The sequence below is a fragment of the Hippocampus guttulatus genome, chromosome 6 (assembly GCF_054856545.1).
Source record: "Hippocampus guttulatus isolate MCC_2025c chromosome 6, RoL_Hgut_1.0, whole genome shotgun sequence".
Lineage (NCBI taxonomy): Eukaryota > Metazoa > Chordata > Actinopteri > Syngnathiformes > Syngnathidae > Hippocampus > Hippocampus guttulatus.
Window position 1 is genome coordinate 5,175,516 of NC_141266.1, and position 22,447 is coordinate 5,197,962.

At 41.8% G+C, this 22,447-nt stretch overlaps 1 protein-coding gene across 1 annotated transcript in view; it reads left to right on the plus strand.

Annotated features, from left to right (window-relative positions):
• The window catches only part of znf407 (zinc finger protein 407), a 173,869-nt gene that overhangs the window by 122,457 nt on the left and 28,965 nt on the right, over window positions 1-22,447 (plus strand). Inside the window, exon 9 of the mRNA XM_086114551.1 lies at window positions 6,111-6,289. Within this exon, the coding sequence (XP_085970677.1) occupies window positions 6,111-6,289 (179 nt within the window). The remainder of the gene's footprint in view (window positions 1-6,110; window positions 6,290-22,447) is intronic.

A 22,447-nucleotide genomic window follows, 5' to 3' on the forward strand; every position in this document is an offset into this window, starting at 1 on the left:
TGAGGCATTCAAATAACTGATTCATTATGAGGACTGTAAGTACGTGGTGAATTTGTACTGATCACTTACTCGTGAATAATTTATGGTTTGTCCGAAGGGAACTTAGCTTTTTTTCTGTCCCATAGCCTTCCGTAAATTCCACATTACTATCCCTCCCTTCTCTGACCCATGAAAGTGAACAAACTCCTTTGAAAACATCAAGTTTTTCTGATGTTATTTATTCATTCTTTTTGTTTTGTGACCGATGGTCCACTTTGACAAAATCGCCCGTGCGATTGAATAATAATCCCACAGCAAGATGTGGCCACCACTATGCTTCCTTCACTTTTCAAGATGTGCAGTGTTAATAGTCTTTTTTGAAAACCTGGTATGAGAGTTTTACTGTGTATATCAGGGGTGGCCAACCAGGCAAAGATGAAGAGCCAATATTTTTACCGAGTTACTGCAAAGAGCCACATCATAACCTTTCTCGCGCACGCGTGTGCACACACACACATGCGCAAACACACACACACACACACATACACACTTTTTTGGCCAAAGATCGACTTTTGAAGCGACCAACTTCTCACGAACGACCCGATCGCGCACGTGCAAGCATACACACACGCGCGCACACACACACACGCGCGCGCGCGCGCTACGCACTCACGCCGGTGCCCACCAGTGCACTCGCGCACATATGCACGCACACCACGATGAGCAACAGTCGGAACGGGCCGAAAATGAATGAAAGCTCAAGATACAAAAAAACAAATCTTTTTTTTCCCCCACGCATTTACTTCTCCCACCCCTTGCGGTCGACTTGGGACCAGTTCGCTGGTTCCCGGTCGATTCTGATCAATGTATTGGGCACTGCTGCCTTAAAATCAGAGGTAATTCGCTGACTAGCTTAGCACTTAGCGCCGTTGTTTGCACATAAGCGGTGATGCAGTCATCTGATTGGTTGCTCTCTATGTCAATCAAGTAAGGGATTGATGATACGCTGACTAGCTTAGCGTTTAGCGCCGTTGTTTGCGCATGAGCGGTGATGCAGTCATCTGATTGGTTGCTTTCTATGTCAATCAAGTAACGGGATTGATGATAGGCTGACGGAGTACGTTCTGTGAAGTTGGCGCCTTGTTTGAAATGCATCGCTGCTGCCGAGGCGTTTTCGACGCTTGTCATGTGAGAGCCCGGGAGCCACATTGAACTAGCCAAAGAGCCACATGCGGCTCGCGAGCCGCGAGTTGGCCACCCCTGGTGTAGATGCATTTTACTCATTAGATCTGATGACTACTTTTAGGAAACTTTTATATTTGGGTGAACACAGCAAATCAATGTGATTACCGCTTTTATGACCAGTTTATATTCGGATTAACACAGTATTACACGGTGCCATTCATCTTTCTGACCTGCACTCAAGGTTGATCAATGGCTAGTGTTCATGGATTTTATATAGCATGAGCAGAACATAGGTTATTTTTTGGAGCTGCGGTGTACTATGGCCCATGATGGAGATTGGTGTCTCCGCAAAAGTGAAAACAAATTTTCTCTTCAGCTTGTTTGAGCTATGGCGCAGTAAGGCTTTATTGGCCCGGCCAAGGTGATAAGGGAGAGTAATTGTGTATTATATTGTCCAGAATGTCAGCTCCAAACTGAGCATGAATATCCCATCCATCAAGGCATGATGGTGTGTGTTTGTGTCCGTGGAAAAGAAAAAAATGTTCCTCTGCTATACATTCTTGCTTACACGATGTCTTTGTGCAGCCATATGTACAGTACACGTAAAATTACGGACAGTGGATAAGGTGTATTTTTAAAAAAAGTTAACACACTTTGATGGTGTTTGTAAATAATGAGACGAAGATAATATAATGTAAAACAACAATAATTCTAATAATAATCACCAAAATTCTGATCAACTTGGTAAAAAAAAAAGAAGACATCTTTTTGAGAAGGTAAACAAAACAACGTGTTGGTGCACTCCCTCTTATAACTGGGTATGCGGCTGTGTGACTGAACTGTCAGGCTTTGTGCAGGGTTCAGCCACTACTTTTCATGAGTGGCCTACTGTTGGGCACTTTTTTGGCTACACCCACGCTCACTCAACTTTTATTTTTATTTTTTTTGGGGTGGGGGATTTTCTGTCTTTGTATTCTAAAAGCTACAGTGGCCAGGGAAAATTGTATCTTCCTTAACAAGCTCAACATGTTGTTTGTGGTTGAATAGAAAATAGAGTACAGTGCACAGCATGCGTCACATCCAAACATTGTTTCCCTTTACGAGCGCCGGGGTCACTCTTCTTCAGCACAGTGAGTTGGTATGTTTGTGGAGGTCAATTTTCTAACCTGTGTTGGGAAGTCGCCGACTGTATTTTTATTTTTTTTCCAATCTCCCACAATTGTGCAGTTCAGTCACTTTTGGTTATGTCGTTTGCTGTGTGTGGTGAGCCTTCATTGGGAGTTAGCACACAACTGCCCTTTGCTTTTGAACAGAAGCCTGAAGGTTCCGTGCTAACACTGACTGTTGTTGAGAACTGTTCATAATCCCTTCCACTTTGACGAAAGTCCCAATTCTAGCTGAAGAAAAGCAGCCCCAAAGCATAATGCTTTCAATGTTTCCTTTTCCTTTTATGCTTTGCATCATACCCTCAATGGCTGTGAAACATCATTTGAAATAAAAACCGAATCCATCATTTGGTCAGAAACACAAATGTCTTGAGTATACAACAAAAATAAAGGACTTGATCTTCCCGTTCCAGTACTTTTGGAGGGGACTTTATTTAATACCTTGGAAATTATTTTGTACTCTTCTCCTGATTTATATCTTTGAACAATGGGATTATGTTTATGCTTTGGAAGCTCTTTGTACGAAAGGATAACTGGAACAGTTGAATTTAATTTGGGGCGAACCAAAGGCACTTTAAACGGTGGCATGTGTGCTGACTCCCATCCCTCTGAAATATTTCATTGTTATTTTAATTGAGTTGAAAATTATACACAGTAGGTAGGACGCATTATTAGGGGGAACCATTTTAAATGTTTAATTTTGTATTATTTTCCTTTTTAATCTTGGTTTTATCTTTGATCTTATTTGTATTGCAAAAAAACTGGCATTTGAACAGGGTTTTGTTTTAATTCCAGTGTTTATAATCCTCGCACTGGTACATTTGGACCAATCAGACTTTTGCTCATTCAGTTCCTCGTATAAGTGTGTGCACGTGTGTGTGTGTGTGTGTGTGTGTGTGTGTGTGTGTGTGTGTGTGTGTGTGTGTGTGTGTGTGTGTGTGTGTGTGTGTGTGTGTGTGTTTTCTTGGACAGGTTTAAATCGAGCCCTGCAGCAGGTGAGGCAGCATCATTAATCAGCAGAGGGCTGTGTGTGACTCTGTACTGACATTGTTACATCCTGTACATCATACAGTAGCACATCGAGCACCCTTATCAGATTCAAACACACATTTTGGTGCGCTGTAGGATACTCATTGGCATAATTACAAATATATTTAATGACTACATATTTCATATACTTGCAATATATGGTGGAGAAAGAGTTCTGGCTGTTGTACAAACTGTTTACCAGAAGCTTAATATGTTCCTCTTTTTGCCACACTTTTATAAGATGTTTAAATATACCATTGTACATTCATTGCAAAGGCATGTGAGGTTACAGATCAGTGATACTGGACAACAGTCAATCTCTGGTCTACTTCATTCCACAAATTTTTAATTGGCTTTAGAGCATTGTTTCTTATTACTTACAACCAAGAAAAATGAATCAAGGAAGGAATTGCAAGATTATCCATGTTTTAAGATTGCATTCCTTTTGAAACATATTTCTTGAGAAAATTAATGCATTGCGATATTCCACCCAAATATGGCTGTTGTCCCAGCTCAAAAATGTTTATGTAATGCATACATTTCCCAAAAATATATTTACGTTAATATTCAATTGCAATGAAACGTTTGTATGGCAAACTTTATTATAGAGGAACAGGATTTTTTTAACTTCAAAACTCACATATCACTGGTGCTGAGCCAAAGCGTCCAAAACAATCAATCACTTTTTAGGAGACCCGGAAATTGGTATGTGGCCTGTACCCTGCGGCCGGCAACCCAAAATGTTGAAAGAGCCATATTGGACCAAAAAAGCAATAAACAAATATGTCTGGAGCCGCAAAAAATTAAAAACCTTATATATGCCTTAAATGAAAGCAACACACACTCTATGTTCTATATTAGCCTACTTCACAATGAGCCTTCACTGTCAAATGTTTTTGTTTGGGTTTTTTTTTTCCGGCAATGCATCCTGTAGAGCAGGGGTGCCCAACCTTTTTTGAGCGAAGATCTACTTTTTGAGCAAACATCCTCCATCAGTCGACCCATGACCGCTCACGCATGCACTTACACACACATGCCATAGTGAGCAACATCCACAACGGCCCCTAAGATGAACGAAACAGAAAAATAAAGTAGACACAAGAGCTTGCGGGTTTGTGAAAAGGAAATTACTGCCTAACGTCATCTAGACCTGACGCGGAGGCATGGGATGCACTTTTGCGGCGTGTTAACTATCGTAGCTCACATGTACCGTTTTAAAATGCTTCTCTCGGCCCTTCAAATTCCCATCCTTTGCCAGTACCCCCGGTGGATTTTACATGAAACATCTTTTTTTTTTTACAAGAGTCACCTGCCTGGCATCCCACCCTGCCAATTGAAACGTGTGTCGCAGGCAATGATGCAAATCTTTGACAGAAATGTTGAACTGTAATATTTATTCTACACATTTTTACAGCATTGGAAAACGTTAAGAATGTTTGTGTCATGTTTGTCCTCCTACAGAAACCACATGAAAACAAAAAATATATTTCACTCCCCCATTTCTTTCCATTTTCATACATTTTTGAAAAAGCTCCAGGGAGCCCCTAAGGGTGGCGCTAAAGAGCCGCATGCGACTCTCAAGCCGCGGGTTACAGACCCCCGGTTAATCCGTAAACATGTATATAGCACCTTCCATAATAATTGGCACCCCTCTGGTTAAAATGTTTTCTTTAGCTTCTATCTTGTCCGTTTTTTTCCGAAATAATAAAAATAATGAAAAAGAGGAAAAGCCAACATTTCGTTCAAGTGCATTTATTCAGTTGGAAAAAAATCCCACAAAGTTTCCCATAAAGTGTGCCACAATAATTAGCAGCTATGATATTAACACTTTGTACAATCCCATTTGCACCTAATATGTTTCTATAATGTCTCACAAGATCAGATAATACAGAAAGACGGATCTTGGACCAGTCCCTTTTGCACAAATCATCCAACGACATACGTCCTCTTCTCTGCACTTTCCTCTCTTGCTCACACCACACGTTTTCAAAAGACTTGCGGTCTGGGGACTGAGATGGCCATGGGAAGAGTTTGATTTTGCATCTCATGAACCATGTCTACAATTGTCAGTTTGAGCTCTGTAATAAAAATTGAAAAAAGTTTCAAGGCTTTTACACCATCTTAACTAGGACTGCCAATAATCATGGAGGGCATACATGTACAATATACACTTAGGTGTGTGTGTGTGCGTGTGTGCAAATGTGTGCGTGTGTGCGCCGTATTTTCCGCACTAAAAGGTGCACCAAAAAGCCTTCCATTTTCTTAAAAGCTCACAGCACGCCTTAAATTCCGATGTGCCTTGTGTAATGTCATTACGGTAAAATTTCGACCCCAAAATGGCTCCTTGCGCGAGACATGCTGACAACGCAGAGTTCAAATTTAAGGTGATCGATTACACAGTTGAACACGGAAATAGAGCAGTGGCAAGAGAGTCCACCGTTAACGAGTCAATGTTATAACCTGCTGTTGGTTAAGTGAACTGTGTCGCTGCTTTATTAAATAAATTTGACTGACATCTGATCGTTCTGTTGGCTTTTCCTTGAACATAGCTCCATCTAGTGGATCCATTGTAGATTGTGTCTTATAATGCGGTGCGCCCAATGGATGAAAAAGATTACAAAATAGGCCATTCATTGAAGGTGCGCCTTGTAATCCAGTGTGCCTTTTAGTGTATATATATATATACTGTACCTGTATATATACACTGTGTATATATATGATTTATTGTACTGTATTTATTTTTCTTACCAGATCCAACTGTGCCGAGAACATTCGAAAGCACATCCTCCATACAGGAAAACACGAAGGGGTGAAGATGTACAACTGTCCAAAATGTGACTACGGCACCAACTCTCCAATAGAGTTCCGCAACCACCTAAAGGACAGGCACCCTGACATTGAGAATCCCGACCTTGCTTACCTACATGCAGGTAAATCATTTAAAAATATATTTTCTGTGATTACCGAGCCAAAGACAACACATTTGATTCAAAAATACATTTTTCGTGGCAGCCTCAGACAACATCATCCAGGTTTTATTGTTTCTCACTGGCTATACTGTATAAGGTTTACTAATTTCTCATTTTTTACCATTTTATTTAACCTTCTGATCTTTTTTTTTTTTTTCAATTTTAAGGAGTAGCATGTGTCTATTTCAATTAAAGAATCCTATGGGTTTTGAATAAATCCAACCAAAGACGTCTGAGGTTGTTAAGGTCAACTAACCCAAGCTCTATAATACCCGTAGAGGTCAGATGTTCTCTTTTGGTTGAACATTCTTTTTGTCTCGAGATCATGTCTTGCTATTCACTGCCACAAAGCGACTGCTCTCAAAGATTGCTGGTCTAGTCCTTCTTGTCAGTCGCTCAGACCACAGAGACAGATGAAATCATGTTCTTCCTCTGTTGGTTTCGTTGAATCCCATTGGTCTTTATTTGTCCTTGGAGAGCCACCAAATCCAATTGACAAAGTGCTTGTCCTTCATAGGAACAGAAGAGGTAGCCTTTATCCTGTTATGCTTCTGACCTCTTTAAACTGTAGAACACATTGCATTTTTGCAGCACTATTGTTCATTTTTTTATTGAAAGTAAATAAGTCCGATTTTGCCCTTGTGTTGTTTCTGAAAATGTTTTGGGGTTTTTTGTCTAAACAGTTATGAAGTTATAATAATTTTTTAGATGCAGGGCCTGTCTGTTTTCTACAGCTGAACCTAAACCGTATCCTCTCACCTCTAACCCAGTGCTTCCTGAAAACCTTTCACCCCACAATTTCCCTTACCTCCGTTTCACTGATGACATTGCTGCAAAGACTCTTTTGGTTTTTATTTGATTTTTTTTCCCCCTTCCATTTTTAATTGTCAGTTATAAGAAAACACAATAATAAATCCAAAATCCGGTTGAGGAAATTTCAAGGCCACATTTAAAGGGGTCATGGTATGACCACAATTCATCATAACCACATAAACAACTGTCAGCATGTAGTTCATGGTCAGAGTTGCAGATTGAAGGTTAGGACGCTTTTGGAACCTGCATCCTGTAGTATTCACCTATTTTATTCAAAATTTACATGACAAATATGAGTAAAACACATTCAACAAGGAAAACCACGGCTTTACTTGCGTTGACTGTCATTCATGGTGATCATCTTAATTGATGTGATGATCTTGCTTCTGTCAAATGGCATGAAAATAAAACACTGCATAAGTAGAAAAAGAACAACTCCCACATCTCTCACATTTCCCACATCAGTGCATTCAAACTAGAGGTAGTTGGAGGAGGTGGGAATAATTGAAAATGCGGTTGTGATCTTTCAGGCTTTCTAAAAAAGGGGAGGTGGTAAACCCCCTCCCAAAAAAAAAAAAATCTGCACTTCATCTAACTAGACATAACAAGACCAAAAGAAAGGGAACGGAAAAAAAGATTAAGAAGGTGGATGTTGAATTAACCTGCATGTGATTGCTCTGTCAGTGGCACCAGGGCCAGCAGTGAGAGGCAAATCATCTGTGATGGCCCTTCCTGCTTTTTCCTCTTTGAAAGACACAGATCAAACGCACCCTCCTCACAAGCCCTTGCAGCCCCATCGCGTCGGATTGATTGACACCCGAATGTCTTGGCTGCTGCCGTATCATCCCATATAACTCTCACTTCACCCATGTCTCTCTCCATCTTCCCTTCTTTATTCCATGTCGCCACTGGAATTAAAGCCATTCTCGGAGATGAAAGCGCAGGCCTTTTCCAAATGAAAGAAAGGAGGAAATTAGACTATACAAGTAATGGTTGGGAATGATGATTAGAATTTGAGAAGAAAGGAGGCTCTGCTGTAAGCAAATGGCAATGGCAATTGTCTTTCTTTCCCGATCTGCAGTTCGATAGGCCAGAAAAATTCAGTACACTTTGCACAGGACAGTATGCCCTGATGGGCCGCAGCTTTTCTGTCTTGCTGTGTACTTGGGCCAAGTTAATTAAAAGAAAACATGGTTTTTTTGTGGTTGCTGGCTTCCTCGAAATTGTCAGTTGCATGTTGTGCTGGTCTAATTTGCTTTGTTGAAAGATGTTTGTAAAATGTCAACGACTGTATAGTCTCATAGTTTGGATAAAGCTTAAGTGGAGTCCAGTGAGCATTAAGGGAAGGTTTCATTAATTTTACACGTGGCAAAATTGGTAGTAATCAATGTCGATTGGAAAACCACTTAAGAGCTGAAACCTACATCTTGATATTGATAGATTTCATTTTTATGGCAACATTTTCATCACAGGGGTACGTCCATGTTGGGTCCAACGAGATGTAGTGTGTGGTGTGCAATTTACTGCTTCAAAAATAGACACACATTGGACAATGAGGAGTACACAAAGAAAAATAATACTAGAATGGATAGCAAAAATTCGGAGGTCAACCAGAAACAGCAAACAAGGTGCACACTTGCATGTTGTTCCAGAGTTTTGTCGAACCCCCACTGGGCACAACAGGCAGGCATGCAGGTGCAGTGAACATTTCCGGGACTTCATGATCTACAGATGGAGAGGAGACACGCCATGCTGGTGACATTAACAACAAATGCGGCGCAAACTATCTTTAACAAGCCAGAGATGGGAGATGAGCTCGACTGCCCGGGGGAGGTTCTGCTTTCTTGTGCCTTCCCCAACGCAGGCGGCGTTGTGGTCGTTATGTTTATAATGCAAGCGGAGTCCACGCTTGTAAATTAACCCACTGTCCATCATTTTTTCAAGCCAAATTAAACTGTAATTTTCAGTCGATCTGTCTGTCGGTGGCACAGTGGGCGACTGGTTAGTACGTCCACCTCACAGTACAGAGGTGCTCGGTTTGATTCAAGCTCTGGTTGGGATGTTCTGCTCATTGACTGCCCGAAGTCAGACGGGATAGGCTCCAGCACGCCGGGGACCCTCAAGAGCAAAACTAGATTAGAAATTGGATGGATGGATAGAAACAAGCATCCTCGTCACTACAGGGTTAGTATTAGCATCTCGCTTCATTGCGCTCATGTCAAAACGTCGATGGCTGCAAAGAGTTCCTGAATGGACGGCGGTTGCTGTCTGGTCTTGTGTGGAATTGCAGCCATCTCAATAGTCTGTTTTATATTTATTTATTTATTCACGGATTTACGGTGTAGCAGAGCATCATGATATGACGTTATGTCGGGTTTCTTCTTCAAGGTTACATGGCAACCATCCAGTGGTCAGGTAGAGAAACTACAGTTGAAAACCTAAACGTTTGTTGAAGCACTTATCTTCCTTCTACAACTTTTTAATTGTACTTTATGAAATTTATGATTAACATATTAATTAAATTCTCATACTCGAGCAAGATTGGCAACAGGAATATACCACCCCTTTAATGCAAAATTACATTTCATTACCTTTGGTAATTTGCTTTTACTTTTAGTTGGAATACAGGGCTCTAAATTTGAGTAGTATAATCAAACGTTTTTGATAGAGGACATTTGCAAGCAGCTGCTTTTACATGGGGAAAATAACATTTCCCCCTATTTCCTAACATTTTACCGATTAACATAGTCACCGAGTAATTTCTTTGTGCAACTCCTAGTATACAGAAATTGGCAGCATTCTCAGCCCACTGACTGCATCACCTGCTTCTCTGCAGGAATACTTTCAGCAGCACTAGTGCGTGCAGTGTAATGTCTGTGTATTTTACATAGACAGACCGGAACAGTCAAAACACTTTCACTTGGTCCTCTCCTGTGAATGATGGATGGAGCGAATACTTGTGGGCAGCCCTGTTCCTCCACGGGATAGTGAATAAAACCAAAGAGATGTGCCATCTTCTCCTATCAAACCTCATCCATTGTTCAAATCCAGCTTCTCCCTCAATTCAATTCAGACGCCGCTTACCCAAACATAGCTAAGTTGTCAAAGACAAGAGGGATATATTGTCAGGAGGAAATTCTCAACAAATAGTCTTGAACTTAACTGCGCCAACACGACCCAGTGTCTCAGTGTCTTCCCTCATCGACACCCTCTTTGGCTCCTGTGCTCTTTTTATGACCTTTGCCCTCCTTTACTGTCCCAAGCACCCCTCTTCATTTGCCTCTCGTCGTCTGTTCTGTGACTCCAGACACAGCAGCAGCATCACTAATTACCAGAAGGCTCAACTTTCCCAACTAAACAACCAATTATCAGCGCTTTAGCTAAAGCCGAGTCCCATGTTTTCTGATACAGTGGCCTATTAAGGGCCCTTATTTCTCCCCCAGCATAATTGAATCCCCTGGCTGCTAATCAGTGGGCTATTTTAGGGCAATGTGCAGTTGGTAATCAGAGGTCCTGCCTATTACACTATCAGATCCCAATTAAGTGCCCTCTTATTTCCAACATAACAAGTCGCTACTGCCACTGTTGTTATTGTCGTTCCCTTTTTAGTTTCTGTTCAGTTTCAGTTCAGAGTGTAAAACTAAAAGGGCAAAGGTTAATTTCCATGTTAACAGTGTTTTGGGGTTTTTTTTCTTTTTCTCCACACACGTGATGAGGAATTACTGAAACGAGGGCTTATGTAAAATATAAAACTCTCAATTGTCTAATAGATATGGCTCACTGCTTTGTTTATTCCTGTTTTCTCGACAAAATAGTCTTTTACAGTACAAGCCGTATCAAAGGAGGTTAGTCCATTTCTTTTGAGATTAGATTTTATGGTCTGCTTCCATCTGCAGAGTAAGTTTAATGTCAACATAAATCTGCAGTGTGCCTGAAACACAGATTTCATGATGAAACTGATGGATGTAATTCAAGTGCCTCTGTAACATCAGGGAGTGCTCAACCTAATCTATTGCAAATGTTTTTCCAACCACTTTTATTTAGGTTTAATGAGTGCACATATCACAAACCTCTCATTAGCAAATAGATAGGCACTGAAGCTGCTAAACTACAAATGCAAACATCTATCTCCTGCTGCCTCATGGGCCTCTCTGGCAAAATTGGATGCGTCTTATTGAAGATTTTAGATTTGAGAAGAAAAAAAAACGTTGGATCTTCAGCAACAGGACCTGTTTCTGCACTCGCCGATGTACATAACATCTCTCTCCAATTTTCTTGGTTGCGTCTTGGTGACTTCTAACGTTGAGGTGAGCCCGAGTGTGCAAGAGGCCCACAGATGAGGAGCTTTTGAAATTCTGTGTGAATTCATACCGTACAACAATGTGTGTATCTGTATGCATGTGTGTGTTACGAAAAGAAAGTGTGCGCCTCTCAAAGTCTGTGTGTTTAGTGTTGGCGTCGACTCCCCACAGCCTAATTAAAGGGCAAGGGAAGCCACTCACGGAGAGTTTAGATCCAAAAGGGTAAATTAGCACTCAAAAGGGGTGTGGCAAATTCATGATTCCACACAGGCCGTGAAATCTCTTTTGACACCTTTAGTAAAAAAGGGGGGAAAAATGGAATGAGGAGGATGAAGAAAAGGATCACATCCTAATGAGATTTCGGAGCATGTTGTTTTTTCGATGATGAGATGATTTGATTTGAGATGAATGGGTTCTTAAACAAAATGACGTCTTACAGTTTGCGAGGATCACATGCTGTCATTAGTGAATGCCTGACTGGTAATCTGTCCTGGGTGTTGCACAAAAGTAAACTGACCGCACATACTGCAAATAGTATATTCATTATTTCTTCTTTTTATTGGTATCTTGTCCTATTTATCATATGCGTCATGGTCGTATTTCTATTCTTTCTCGTAGTTTCATGGTTTTAAACTCAAACAAATCAAAGCTGCACTCAAAATAGAGTGTGTTTGACCTTAGAGGTTCCATATACTACTATAGTGTCATAATTTTCTGTGTGTATGTGTGTGGGGGGTGGGGGGGGGTAGTGGCTTAAACCCCTAACCCTTATGTCTGTCGGGGTTTAAGGAGCATTATGTTGTCTGACTGCTGTCTGTCTTCCTGTGTCTTTGTCCGTGTTTTATCTGTGCTGTTTGACTGCTATTAAGTGTGATGATAAAATGTGCGAACATGTCTGTATGTTTCTCCAGAGTGAGACACTTAATAGAGTTTCTCAGTCCGCAATAGACACAGCCTGCACGGATTAAAACACACACACACACACGCACACACACACACACACACACAGAATTTATTTTCCGACCTTATACAGTAAGTCTTTGCCCAAGGACTAAGTGTGTATGCTTTGCGCATATTTGAGCTTTCACATGCACGTAGAGTCTCATATGTCACTCCGTTGCATTGGTTCCTGGAAAATAGATCTTAGTTCTGCCAAATCTGGGCCTGCAGGCAGAAGAGACCTTAACGGATGTCTCTCTCAGTGCAACACACAAGCAACCCCTTTCCCTTACCCGCACACATACCAGCAGGTCTCAGACTCACCCTCCTGGACTCACAGTGAAGAATACAGATTCAGGTCCCCCTGGAGATAGTCATCAGCCTGGCTGTGGCTTCAGAACTGCTATCTTCACCAGGCTGCTGAATTGATAATACTCACCCGTATGCATTTTATTACAAAGGCCCAGTTTGTAAAAAGGTAATCATTTACTGTTGCTACTATCTACCTTAAGCCATACATCTTCTGTCCTCACAGGACAAAGTTATGCCGCTGCTTCTCTTTTTATTTTAAACTATGTGGTACTTTTCAATGCATTTGTAAAATAACATCTGCTGTAAGGGTTTTCACCTCCTGCTTTATCCTCATAGCAAGCACCATTAACTGGAGCTTGTTATTAAATGTATGATTTTTTTTTCTATACATGGGCACAGTGTGCGTGTGCGTGTGTGTGTGTGTGTGTGTGTGTGTGTGTGTGTGTGTGTGTGTGTGTGTGTGTGTGTGTGTGTGTGGTACATCAGGGGTAAAAATGACAGTGAATGAAGGGCTAATCCCTTCGGGTATATAGCAAAATTCCGATAGCAGGCCCCCAATTTCAATTATCATATTTATCATATATATTAATTCTGTCTGGCTTAATGCTGTCTCCCTTCCTCACTTTTGCTCTTTCTCACAGATCCTTTTTCTGTACATTAATCTATTTTCTCCCTCCGTTGCAATCTCCACTGGTGGCATGTAAATCTGCCAGTCATGTTGATTGACAGCACTCAAGTGGCCCGCAGTAAAGTGTCTCATTTTTTTCTTTTCATTTTTTTTCTTCTTGGTCAGACGCTGTAAATGGAGTCTTATCGGGAAACCCAATTTATCATTTTGTTTAGTTTTTTTTTTCTTAGAGCAAAAGCAAGTTGCCACTCAAAGTGATTGACAAGCTCTGGGATTTGCGGACCGGAGAGCTGGGATTTCCTTTCGGATCCCAGGTTTATTTTTGCTTTTTTTTTTTTAAGATTGCACATGTCTTTTTTTACTAAACATCCAGTGCCACACTCACAAACCCTTAATACACAGATAGTCATACTGTACATTAGGTGCTGTTTTGGTTTGGTCTGACCTTGGCTGTGATATCAGCTGACAGATGGCAATCTGTAGTCTGCTCAGCACGTACCAGGTTAAATGTGACCCTGTGAACCTCATACCTTTGGCAAGGATTTCATCCTCATAATCAATAGTATGGGTTGGGTATTTATAGTTTACATTTTTTACATGTGACATATTGCCCTGTTTTAAATGTATGAAAGTAAATTTATATTCTCACTTTATCTGGATGCTTCTTTCCTGAGTGAGTCAAACGTCAATGTGTGTCCTTTACTGGATATGCATTTCAAAATACATCTGTGTGTCATCTTGTGTTTTTATTAAATGTCTTTTCCTGTATATGCATGTAATGCTTGTTTACGTCTATCAGCTCCCATGTGTAAGTGATTGTGTGTGGGTGTGACCTCCGAATACCGAGGCTTATCGTGGCAGTGTTCCACATTATTGATAGCGAGCAAAGATATCGACAGGCCAAGCACCGGCAGCTTCCAGCAACGCCGGCAAACGGGATGGGGCTTTGATATGACATATTGTGCGTCTCAGCACAAGCCATAAATAATTCTGACACGTTTTTGTATGCATGGGAAAGTCCTTGATTCAGCCTCCCATAAAAATAAACTTCTATTATGGAAGGTATTTGTCAAGTGGGTGCGTGATGGATGGCCCGGCGTTTACCCTGTGGCAGGACGATGGGTTATGGATGCCCGCCGCCCCTTGCTGGGGGAGGAGTTGTACCTAGCAACACTGACACCAGAGTAATTACTTACCTCCTCACCACCGCAACACGGAGAGGAGGGAGTCAAAGGGGTCTGAGGGCATAGTGGTCTGTGTCTGCGTCTATCTATTGGGCGGGGTAGCAGTTTTATACAAACACCTCAACAACCTTCTGTCACCACACACCCTCCACTACCCATCCTTAATTTCTTGGAACATCGGCTGCACAAACCCAATGCTACAGGGGAACTTGCAAGATGTACCAATTGTGATGGGTGGACATAAACAACATTTTCATCATGATTTGATAATTTTGTATCATTTCAAACATCAGGCATGACATAACTATGATTACCATTTCTTAATTTGACTCTCCAGCCATGAAAGGCAGTTCAGAAAATGGATGGATGTGTTATTTGACTTGAAAATATATGAACTATGCCTGGATCGCATTTTAAGGCTCCCCATACAGTATGCCACATTGTATGACTTTTTTATTCATCCACAAAAAGATGGTGGCCCTCAACGAAGACGCCTATTGCAACAGAAATAGGACATGGCCGATAATTACGAGGAACGTGTATATATACTGAAAGGCGAGGCTCACTCACATTGGATCGACGAGGCTCAGGCTGCTCGTAGATTTTTACAACAAGCTTTCCTTATTTTATTCACTAGTAATTTTGAAACTATAAATTTGGTCACCTAATGCTTTAAAACACAAAATATGTGTACCGTCTGTTTATAATTCACAGAAAACGGATTTCTTGCATGTGTGCTGGCTAGGCAGCAGTGGTTGCATGTGTCTCTCCCTCTTGCCCGCCGCAAGATGATTATTGGGTGGTTTTAACTGTCAATCAACGGGAAACTTGAAATGATGAATGTGTTTTTTTAAACTGAGTTTTACATGCAACACAAGTGTGGCAATGTCACGTGACTAATATTGTCCTCATTTTTAATATCTTGAATGTTCAAGGTATGTTCATACCTTCAATGTTCAGGGTATGTTCATACCTTATTCTCACCCAGACCTAATCGTGGTACAGTGAAACTCCTCTACAATGAAACCTATGGGCGAAAATACACCCTAGTGTGAAAAAATCTTCATGCATTAACACCATTCCCACTTTCCTGCCCCCCATACAACGAAAAAAAACCCTGCTGCGTTATACAAAATTGTTTTCTCTGCTCTTGCCTCGCGATGAGATTCACTACAACAAAGTCTAATCCAACAGCGACCTCTACTGCTTCGTTCGGAAATGGCAACAGCAACCACCACACTGGCTTACACATGTGCAGTAGTCCAGGAAGTATTTGTTATTGTTAGTTTCAGACGCAGCAAGAACGTTGCATTGCTAAAATGGCTGCAAAACGGACCTTTGGATGTCAAGCAGCTGACGTTGGAAGAGAGGGTAAAAGTGATTAAAATGAAAGACGGAGGAAGCAAAATAAAACATTATCCAAGAAATTTATGTAAGTGAAAGTGAATGCTGATCGTAAATTTCGCAATTTCTTTCCCTTTTTTTCTTTGTACACTGACTATATGAAGTGTCAAATAAGTGTATGCTCATATTCATGCCCTATTGGAATAACAATAAAATGTACACATACGTTTGTGTGTGTGTGGGGGGGGGGGGTTTACATACTTAGGCTTATCCTGTACAATGGACGTTTTTAAATAATATGACGTATCATGTCGTAATATGATCACACAACACTGTATCGGCACAAGAAGGAGTCTCAATTGCCTCTCATGCACAGCGCTGCAGTAGGGCGAGATGGGCCCAAACCGATAGTGAACATCCGGGACATCAAAAATGTTAACACGACCAAAAAAAAAATTCTCCCTGATCCTCTCATTTTAGGGGTGTTCACACGGCACACATTTGCTCCGGTGCTGCACCGATGTATTTTGTTGCGATATATCTTACACCCAGGGCAAATTTTGTGGAGCGTTCACACACACGTACAAAGTCGCCGAGCATGTTCACGCCAGTGCAGCCCCGATACAGCCCCACTTGCGTTCACACGGCAGTTTCAAACAAAGAGCTGTCGTGTTGGTTCTTTTTAAAACTCAAGCAACTACTGTACAACTCAACTGTATTTATAGAGCACTTTCAAACAGCCATCGCTGCATACAACGTGCTGTACATGGAGCAATTTAACATATACAATGAACAGTAAAACAAATCGGTAATAAAGACGGTAGAAAGCACCAAACAGTAAAAACAAGAACAAATCTAAGTCATGCTGAGTCGAATGCCAAAGAATACAAGTGAGTTTTGAGGAGGGTTTTGAAGATCGGCAGCGAGGTACAGGCACGTCCTTCTCCTTCTCGGTCTCCGTGCCTTCTGCTCGAGAGGCGTTCAATGACCGCCCCCGAAAACGTAAATCAACGATGACTTCAGTGACACTCAGAAAAGCAAACATATAATGCGCCAAACAGAAAATCAAGAGAGGCAATAACAAAATAAATAATATGGGGGGGGTTGTGAACACACAACAGAGGAACAAACTACACAAACAACTCCGAGACAGAGCACGAAAGCAACGCATTCTAGCCGCATGTAATCAACTCTTCTCATGCATAGCGAGGCTACTCCCCCCGCAAACGAGCATTTTCTCCGGAGCAAATTTTTAAACCACCTCCCTGAGGTGGGTTAAATTTGCTCCGGAGTAAGCTGTTTTCAGGGGCTTCGCAGGTGTAACTTTGCACGTGTGAACGCTCTACTGGGGTAGCACCGGAGCAAATGTTGCCGTGTGAACACCCCTTCTGTCTGCTATACTGGTGCCATTTTGTGAGCTGGTTTGCACCTCTCGTTCAAACTATTTATTTCAAGGCACAAAATCAGCCATCACAATTCCTCTCAGGTTTAATTCATTACATTGCTGATGCAAAATTAATCTATTTGCGTATACTCCCCCATTACTCGCCTAAATAAAATGCACTTGGCAGAAGCAATTATTGGTGCGACTGGTTAGTTGATCGGCTTGTCGTTTTTGCAAGATCAATCAGTTTGCACCCGTTCTTGCATGTGCACACTTTTAGACAATGATTCCCCTACATGCTATCAAAAAATACTGTTGTGCTACTGTTCCGATACTTTTGAAAGGGATGCTGCATGATCCGAAAGTTAATTGGTATACAAATGATGTGCTATTGTTACCAAGGTGTACTGTCAATGGTATAAAACAAGTTCATTTCTGAGAACCATCCTAGAGACTTAGATTGACTTAGATTTTTTTTCAAATTGCCAACATTTGTCACCTCCACTTTTGTAAAACCCATTTGTTTTTTTGTCAAAATGAAAGGTGTGATGATTGACTGGAAGAAACTACGACTTTGTGAGAATATTATACATGGAAAGAACTAAACCCGTACAATGGTCTCTGTTTTAGTTTGCATGCATTCACGAGTTTATGCCCATGCACGTAGTTATGAATATGTACAGGCATTTGTGTTTGCTAATTACGGCATATGTGCATGTTTATATGTCAATCTGTGAGCTAAACAGCCAGATTGAGGGGCATCGGGTGCCATTTGAGGATGAGAAAGGGTAGGCGTTGGGTAAGGAATGTGTTCGCTACTAACCGCTTCACACTTTCCCTGTGTGGGTGTGCAAGTGGCAGCCTGGGTCATGGCGGGAGCATAGTGGCAGCCCGTCAGTAGGAGTGACACCTGTTCACCACTGCTCACCACTTCATCTTTACAGCTGCTCTCGGACCGCTGCCTCAGCCTTTTTCTCTTTTCCTTGTTCACTGCCCTCCTTCGTCCCCTCCTCCCACGAATGCGGCACAGAGGCGAAGCTCGTCAGCTGAGTTAGCGGTGAATAAAACAGGTCCAGATGTTCTTTCATGCGGAAAGTCAGTAGGATTCTTGTCAAGACAAAAAACACTGACAACTAACATCAACATATTGCCTCGGTGACACGAGGGCTGCTGTTAAGTGAGGTGACTGGTACAAGATGGTTTGTGTAACGCAGCCCATATAAGCAATGCACACTCACCATCTTAAATTAGTGCAGGTAAGAATAAACCAAGTGTGTGCCGCACTACACTCACATTGAGCTGTAGAGGCAGTAAGTATTCCAAGTACCCTTTCGGGAACAGGTTACTAAATCACGATTCCACCTAACAGTAACTAAGTGTAACTTTATATACAAGTACACATACAAGAGCTGTACAAACATTTGTCATTTCAAATAGTTGATCTGATTGTATTCTTGTTACTTGCTGTAGGAAAGCAACAATTTGGAATGAAACTATTCCAGGGTCTCGACAAACGATAGGTTTGTCGAAATCCGATCCTATGGGAGACAACAGTTAAGATTGTGTATACTCGTAAGTCCCTCACTGCATTATATTCACTTTTGAGTGAATGTTTCCTTGCATGAACATGCAGATTGAGGACGAAAGCCTTGGAAAATGCTTTTTGGTAAACATGGATTGGGTCTTGGTTAACCTATCAACCCTCTCATGATCTAGAAAGGTGGCCTTAAACTGCTGCCGGCTGCTACAGATGAGGATCAGAAAGAGGAACTGTTCTCAGTCAATAAGCTTAGAAGAACATCAGGGAGTATTGATTAGAGTGGACAGTGGAGCTAGCGCTGCACTAATTGTTTCTTTACTAGCCTGTGGCAAAGACAACAGTCATGGGCTGGAAGTCATGAATCTTACATCTGTTTTGTTGTGAAAGCGTCAGGAGTTAATCGCCTTTGATTACCAAGGTGTACCAATCTGTGTGTGTGTGTGTGTGTGTGTGTATGTGATTTTGTGTGTGTTTTGATGGGGGGAGGGGGGGTGCTACCTTTTGATATGAAGCAATGTATTAGGCTCACTGAGCAAACGTGGGTGCTGTCATTCAGCTCTCCTGAGTGGTTGTCAGAGGCTTCAATTACATAGTCCGCTAAGTTTTAGCTCAATTTCAGTTGCTGTTCCAGCCATAAATCCCACACAAGCAAAAAGTGCCTCGTATGAAATCCTTTAACACTTTCTCTCCGTCAGGGTCTGATTTGATATTATGTATTCTCTATAGTTCACTGTGCTGTGTTGAATGTCTGTTTTTTTCCCTCCATGAATCGTGCTCACTTGCACAGGTGTATCCTACCCTGCCAAGATTTGTTTTGCTTTTTTCTGGGCTTCATAGGTAGAGGTCTTATGCAGGAGGCCTTTCTGCTATTCTAACCCCACTGCAGAGTGTATGTGTGTGTGTGTGTGTGCAGAGTTTGTTTGTGACCAACTGTCAGAGCGGCCAGCCAGTTGTGATGAAAGACACTTGGACCTTCCCATCCATTTCACATTTGCTCCAATCAATTATTCAACAGGACACCCAATTAAAAATGAGGGAGAGCGGTCAGGGCCTTGCCCCCGAAAGGCCGCCACTCGACAACTCCTTCTGTGAATAATTGGTGCAATTAATTTAGCATTGAGCAATAGAGTAGTTCTCACTCTCCTCTGTCTTTCTATGTCTCTCTCCAAATTTTATGCAAAACCTCTGAAACCCAGCAGGCATTACAGACGCATCGCAAAAACACAGTCTTGTTGAGATGTGAACTATTCTTGAAAATGATCGTGAACTATCCTTGAAGATGCAGGTGAGGGTTTTTATGCAAATACAGAGCCTCTTTTCTCGAGAACGTACTAGCATTACAAGGAAGGCTACCTGTTTATGATTTAAAAAAAAAAATAAAAAAACATGTTACGTTCATATTTACCTTCTTATTTTTATGGAAATATGTGATTGCTCTAACCTCCAAATTAATTTTAAATCATAGCAGAATGTGTAGTTCTTGTGAAAATGGAATCTTGTTCACCATGTTTGTGGTGTGAATCACTTCAGGGTTTGTGCACCTGGGTGAAGTTTTCCCAGGAATAATCCATCTTCAACATGATACAGTGGTACAGTGGCGTTTTTGTAGGCTTTACTATTTTATTCTACCTCGATGATTTCACTAAATCATCATCGGGAGCTCCAGATAGCCTCTTACATTCACACACAACAACAACAACAACACAGCAGGTCCGTCAGAGATTGAGACACACCCTCAGCAGGAAGAGAAATTTGGCCAGGTCACACCAACAGTAAACACTGCCATACAAAGGCATTATTTCCTTCATTCTCTCCATTCCTCCCTTGTCCCATTACAGTTAAAGTACATTTGCCGATGCCCTCACAAAGCCTTTACCGGGCTGGTACTACCATGTACTGTAATGAGAACATTGTCTACTGGGGTGACAATAAATGGCACAAGAGCTTCAATTTATACAATCATACAAACAGCAGACTTATGATGGACTGAATACCACCCCCCCCCCCCCCACCCGCCGCCCCGACACACACACACCCAAACCCCGCCCACGTCTTCCCTCAACCAGCCTCTCCCCTGTCACCCTATCTTTATTGATCATTATCTTCCTTGTTCCTGCTCTGTCCCACCTTCCTCCACAAACAACCCCCACCCACCTCTTTTGATAGCCAGATTGACAGATGAGTAATTCTACTGTCAGTTCTGACTGACACATGGTAATGCGAAGACATTTGAGAGCAGCAATACAACACAAAATAATTTCCAATTTACCGCTCATCAAAAGCACCCGTACAAAAAGAGAGAGAAAGCGAGAGAGCTTAGAGAAAGAGAGGAAAGGGGGTGAGGCGGAGGTGAGGGGCAAACACAAAAGTGGATTTATGGCTTCAATTACTGATATTTCACATTTAGTTTAAAGCGACATGTTTTTGTAATGTGACAGGCTTCAGTGAATTTGAAAACCTCTTCAGACCTCTCCGCTCTTCCTCTAGCCCCCCACACTCGCTGTACAGATAATGAAAAGGGGAATCAAGAAGGTGGATGATGGGTGGAGGTGGTGGGGTGCGCAGGAGAGAGAGAGAGAGAGAGAGGGAGAGGGAGAAAGAGTGATAGCTGTGCCTCCTGAGCTGATTTGAAAAGCCCAACTGTGTATGTTTATTTGTAGGACTTGCAACTCACCACATTTACTGGGCATGCTTCTAGCCCTGCACCACCTTTTCCATGGAGTTTACGAGAAAGACATTATGCTTTTGGCAGCAACACCGTCTCTGCATGTGTACATTGTACGAGTACATACATTGCTCTGATATGTACTCCGCATGTGCAAACGTAACTTCATTGGTTCACTTCAATGTCTCTAAATATACTGCCTTGGCGATAGAAGCAGTTTTCATCTACACTACGCCGAATTTATGTAAACAGGTAGGAGTCACCTCCCACAGCATCAGGCAGGCAGCCCATACATTGTGTACCCAAGCATCTTCCATAAGTGTGTTTTCTGCACTTGTTCTCACCTCACAGCCTGTCCCCCTACGCAACCATTTGGATGTCAAAGTAGAGAGTGATACAACAAGTTGGTGAAAAAGCCTCCTTGTTTGGGGAGCCTTCTGGAGTGAGAGAAAAATACCACCTTCGTGCCACAGCAACACAAGAAGACACAGAAAGTACACGATACAGTAAACGTAACTGGAATCTGCAATCATGTCACCCATTGAACCAGCAGAGGCAACGGGCGGAAATACGCGTTGAGAAAATCAAATACAATTGGAAACAATCCTCCCTCTTTAACTCCATCTCAACTTTGACTGCTTCTCTGTCTGCAAATAGACCACTTGCAGATCTCCAGGTCGTGCGGTACATTATGGGTAACTCGGACTCTCTTTGGCTACCAACTACAGTATTTCCTTTTGAACAAGTGTTAAGCAGCGTAAAAATCTGTGATTTGGACCATTTCAACCATTGAATGCTTTGTTATTTCAATCTGTGTTGTTTAATACCTCCTTATACTCCAACGGTTAAGATTAATTACGTTTTTACTTACATTTTGCTCAATGAGTGCAGCGAGGGGGATGTGTGTGGAACGCCAGGACATGAGGATGACACATTAAGACATTTGTGGTATTTGCTCAGCGTAACACTGCCAGCAAAAAACAAATAAGATGAATGTGTTGTTTTGCTC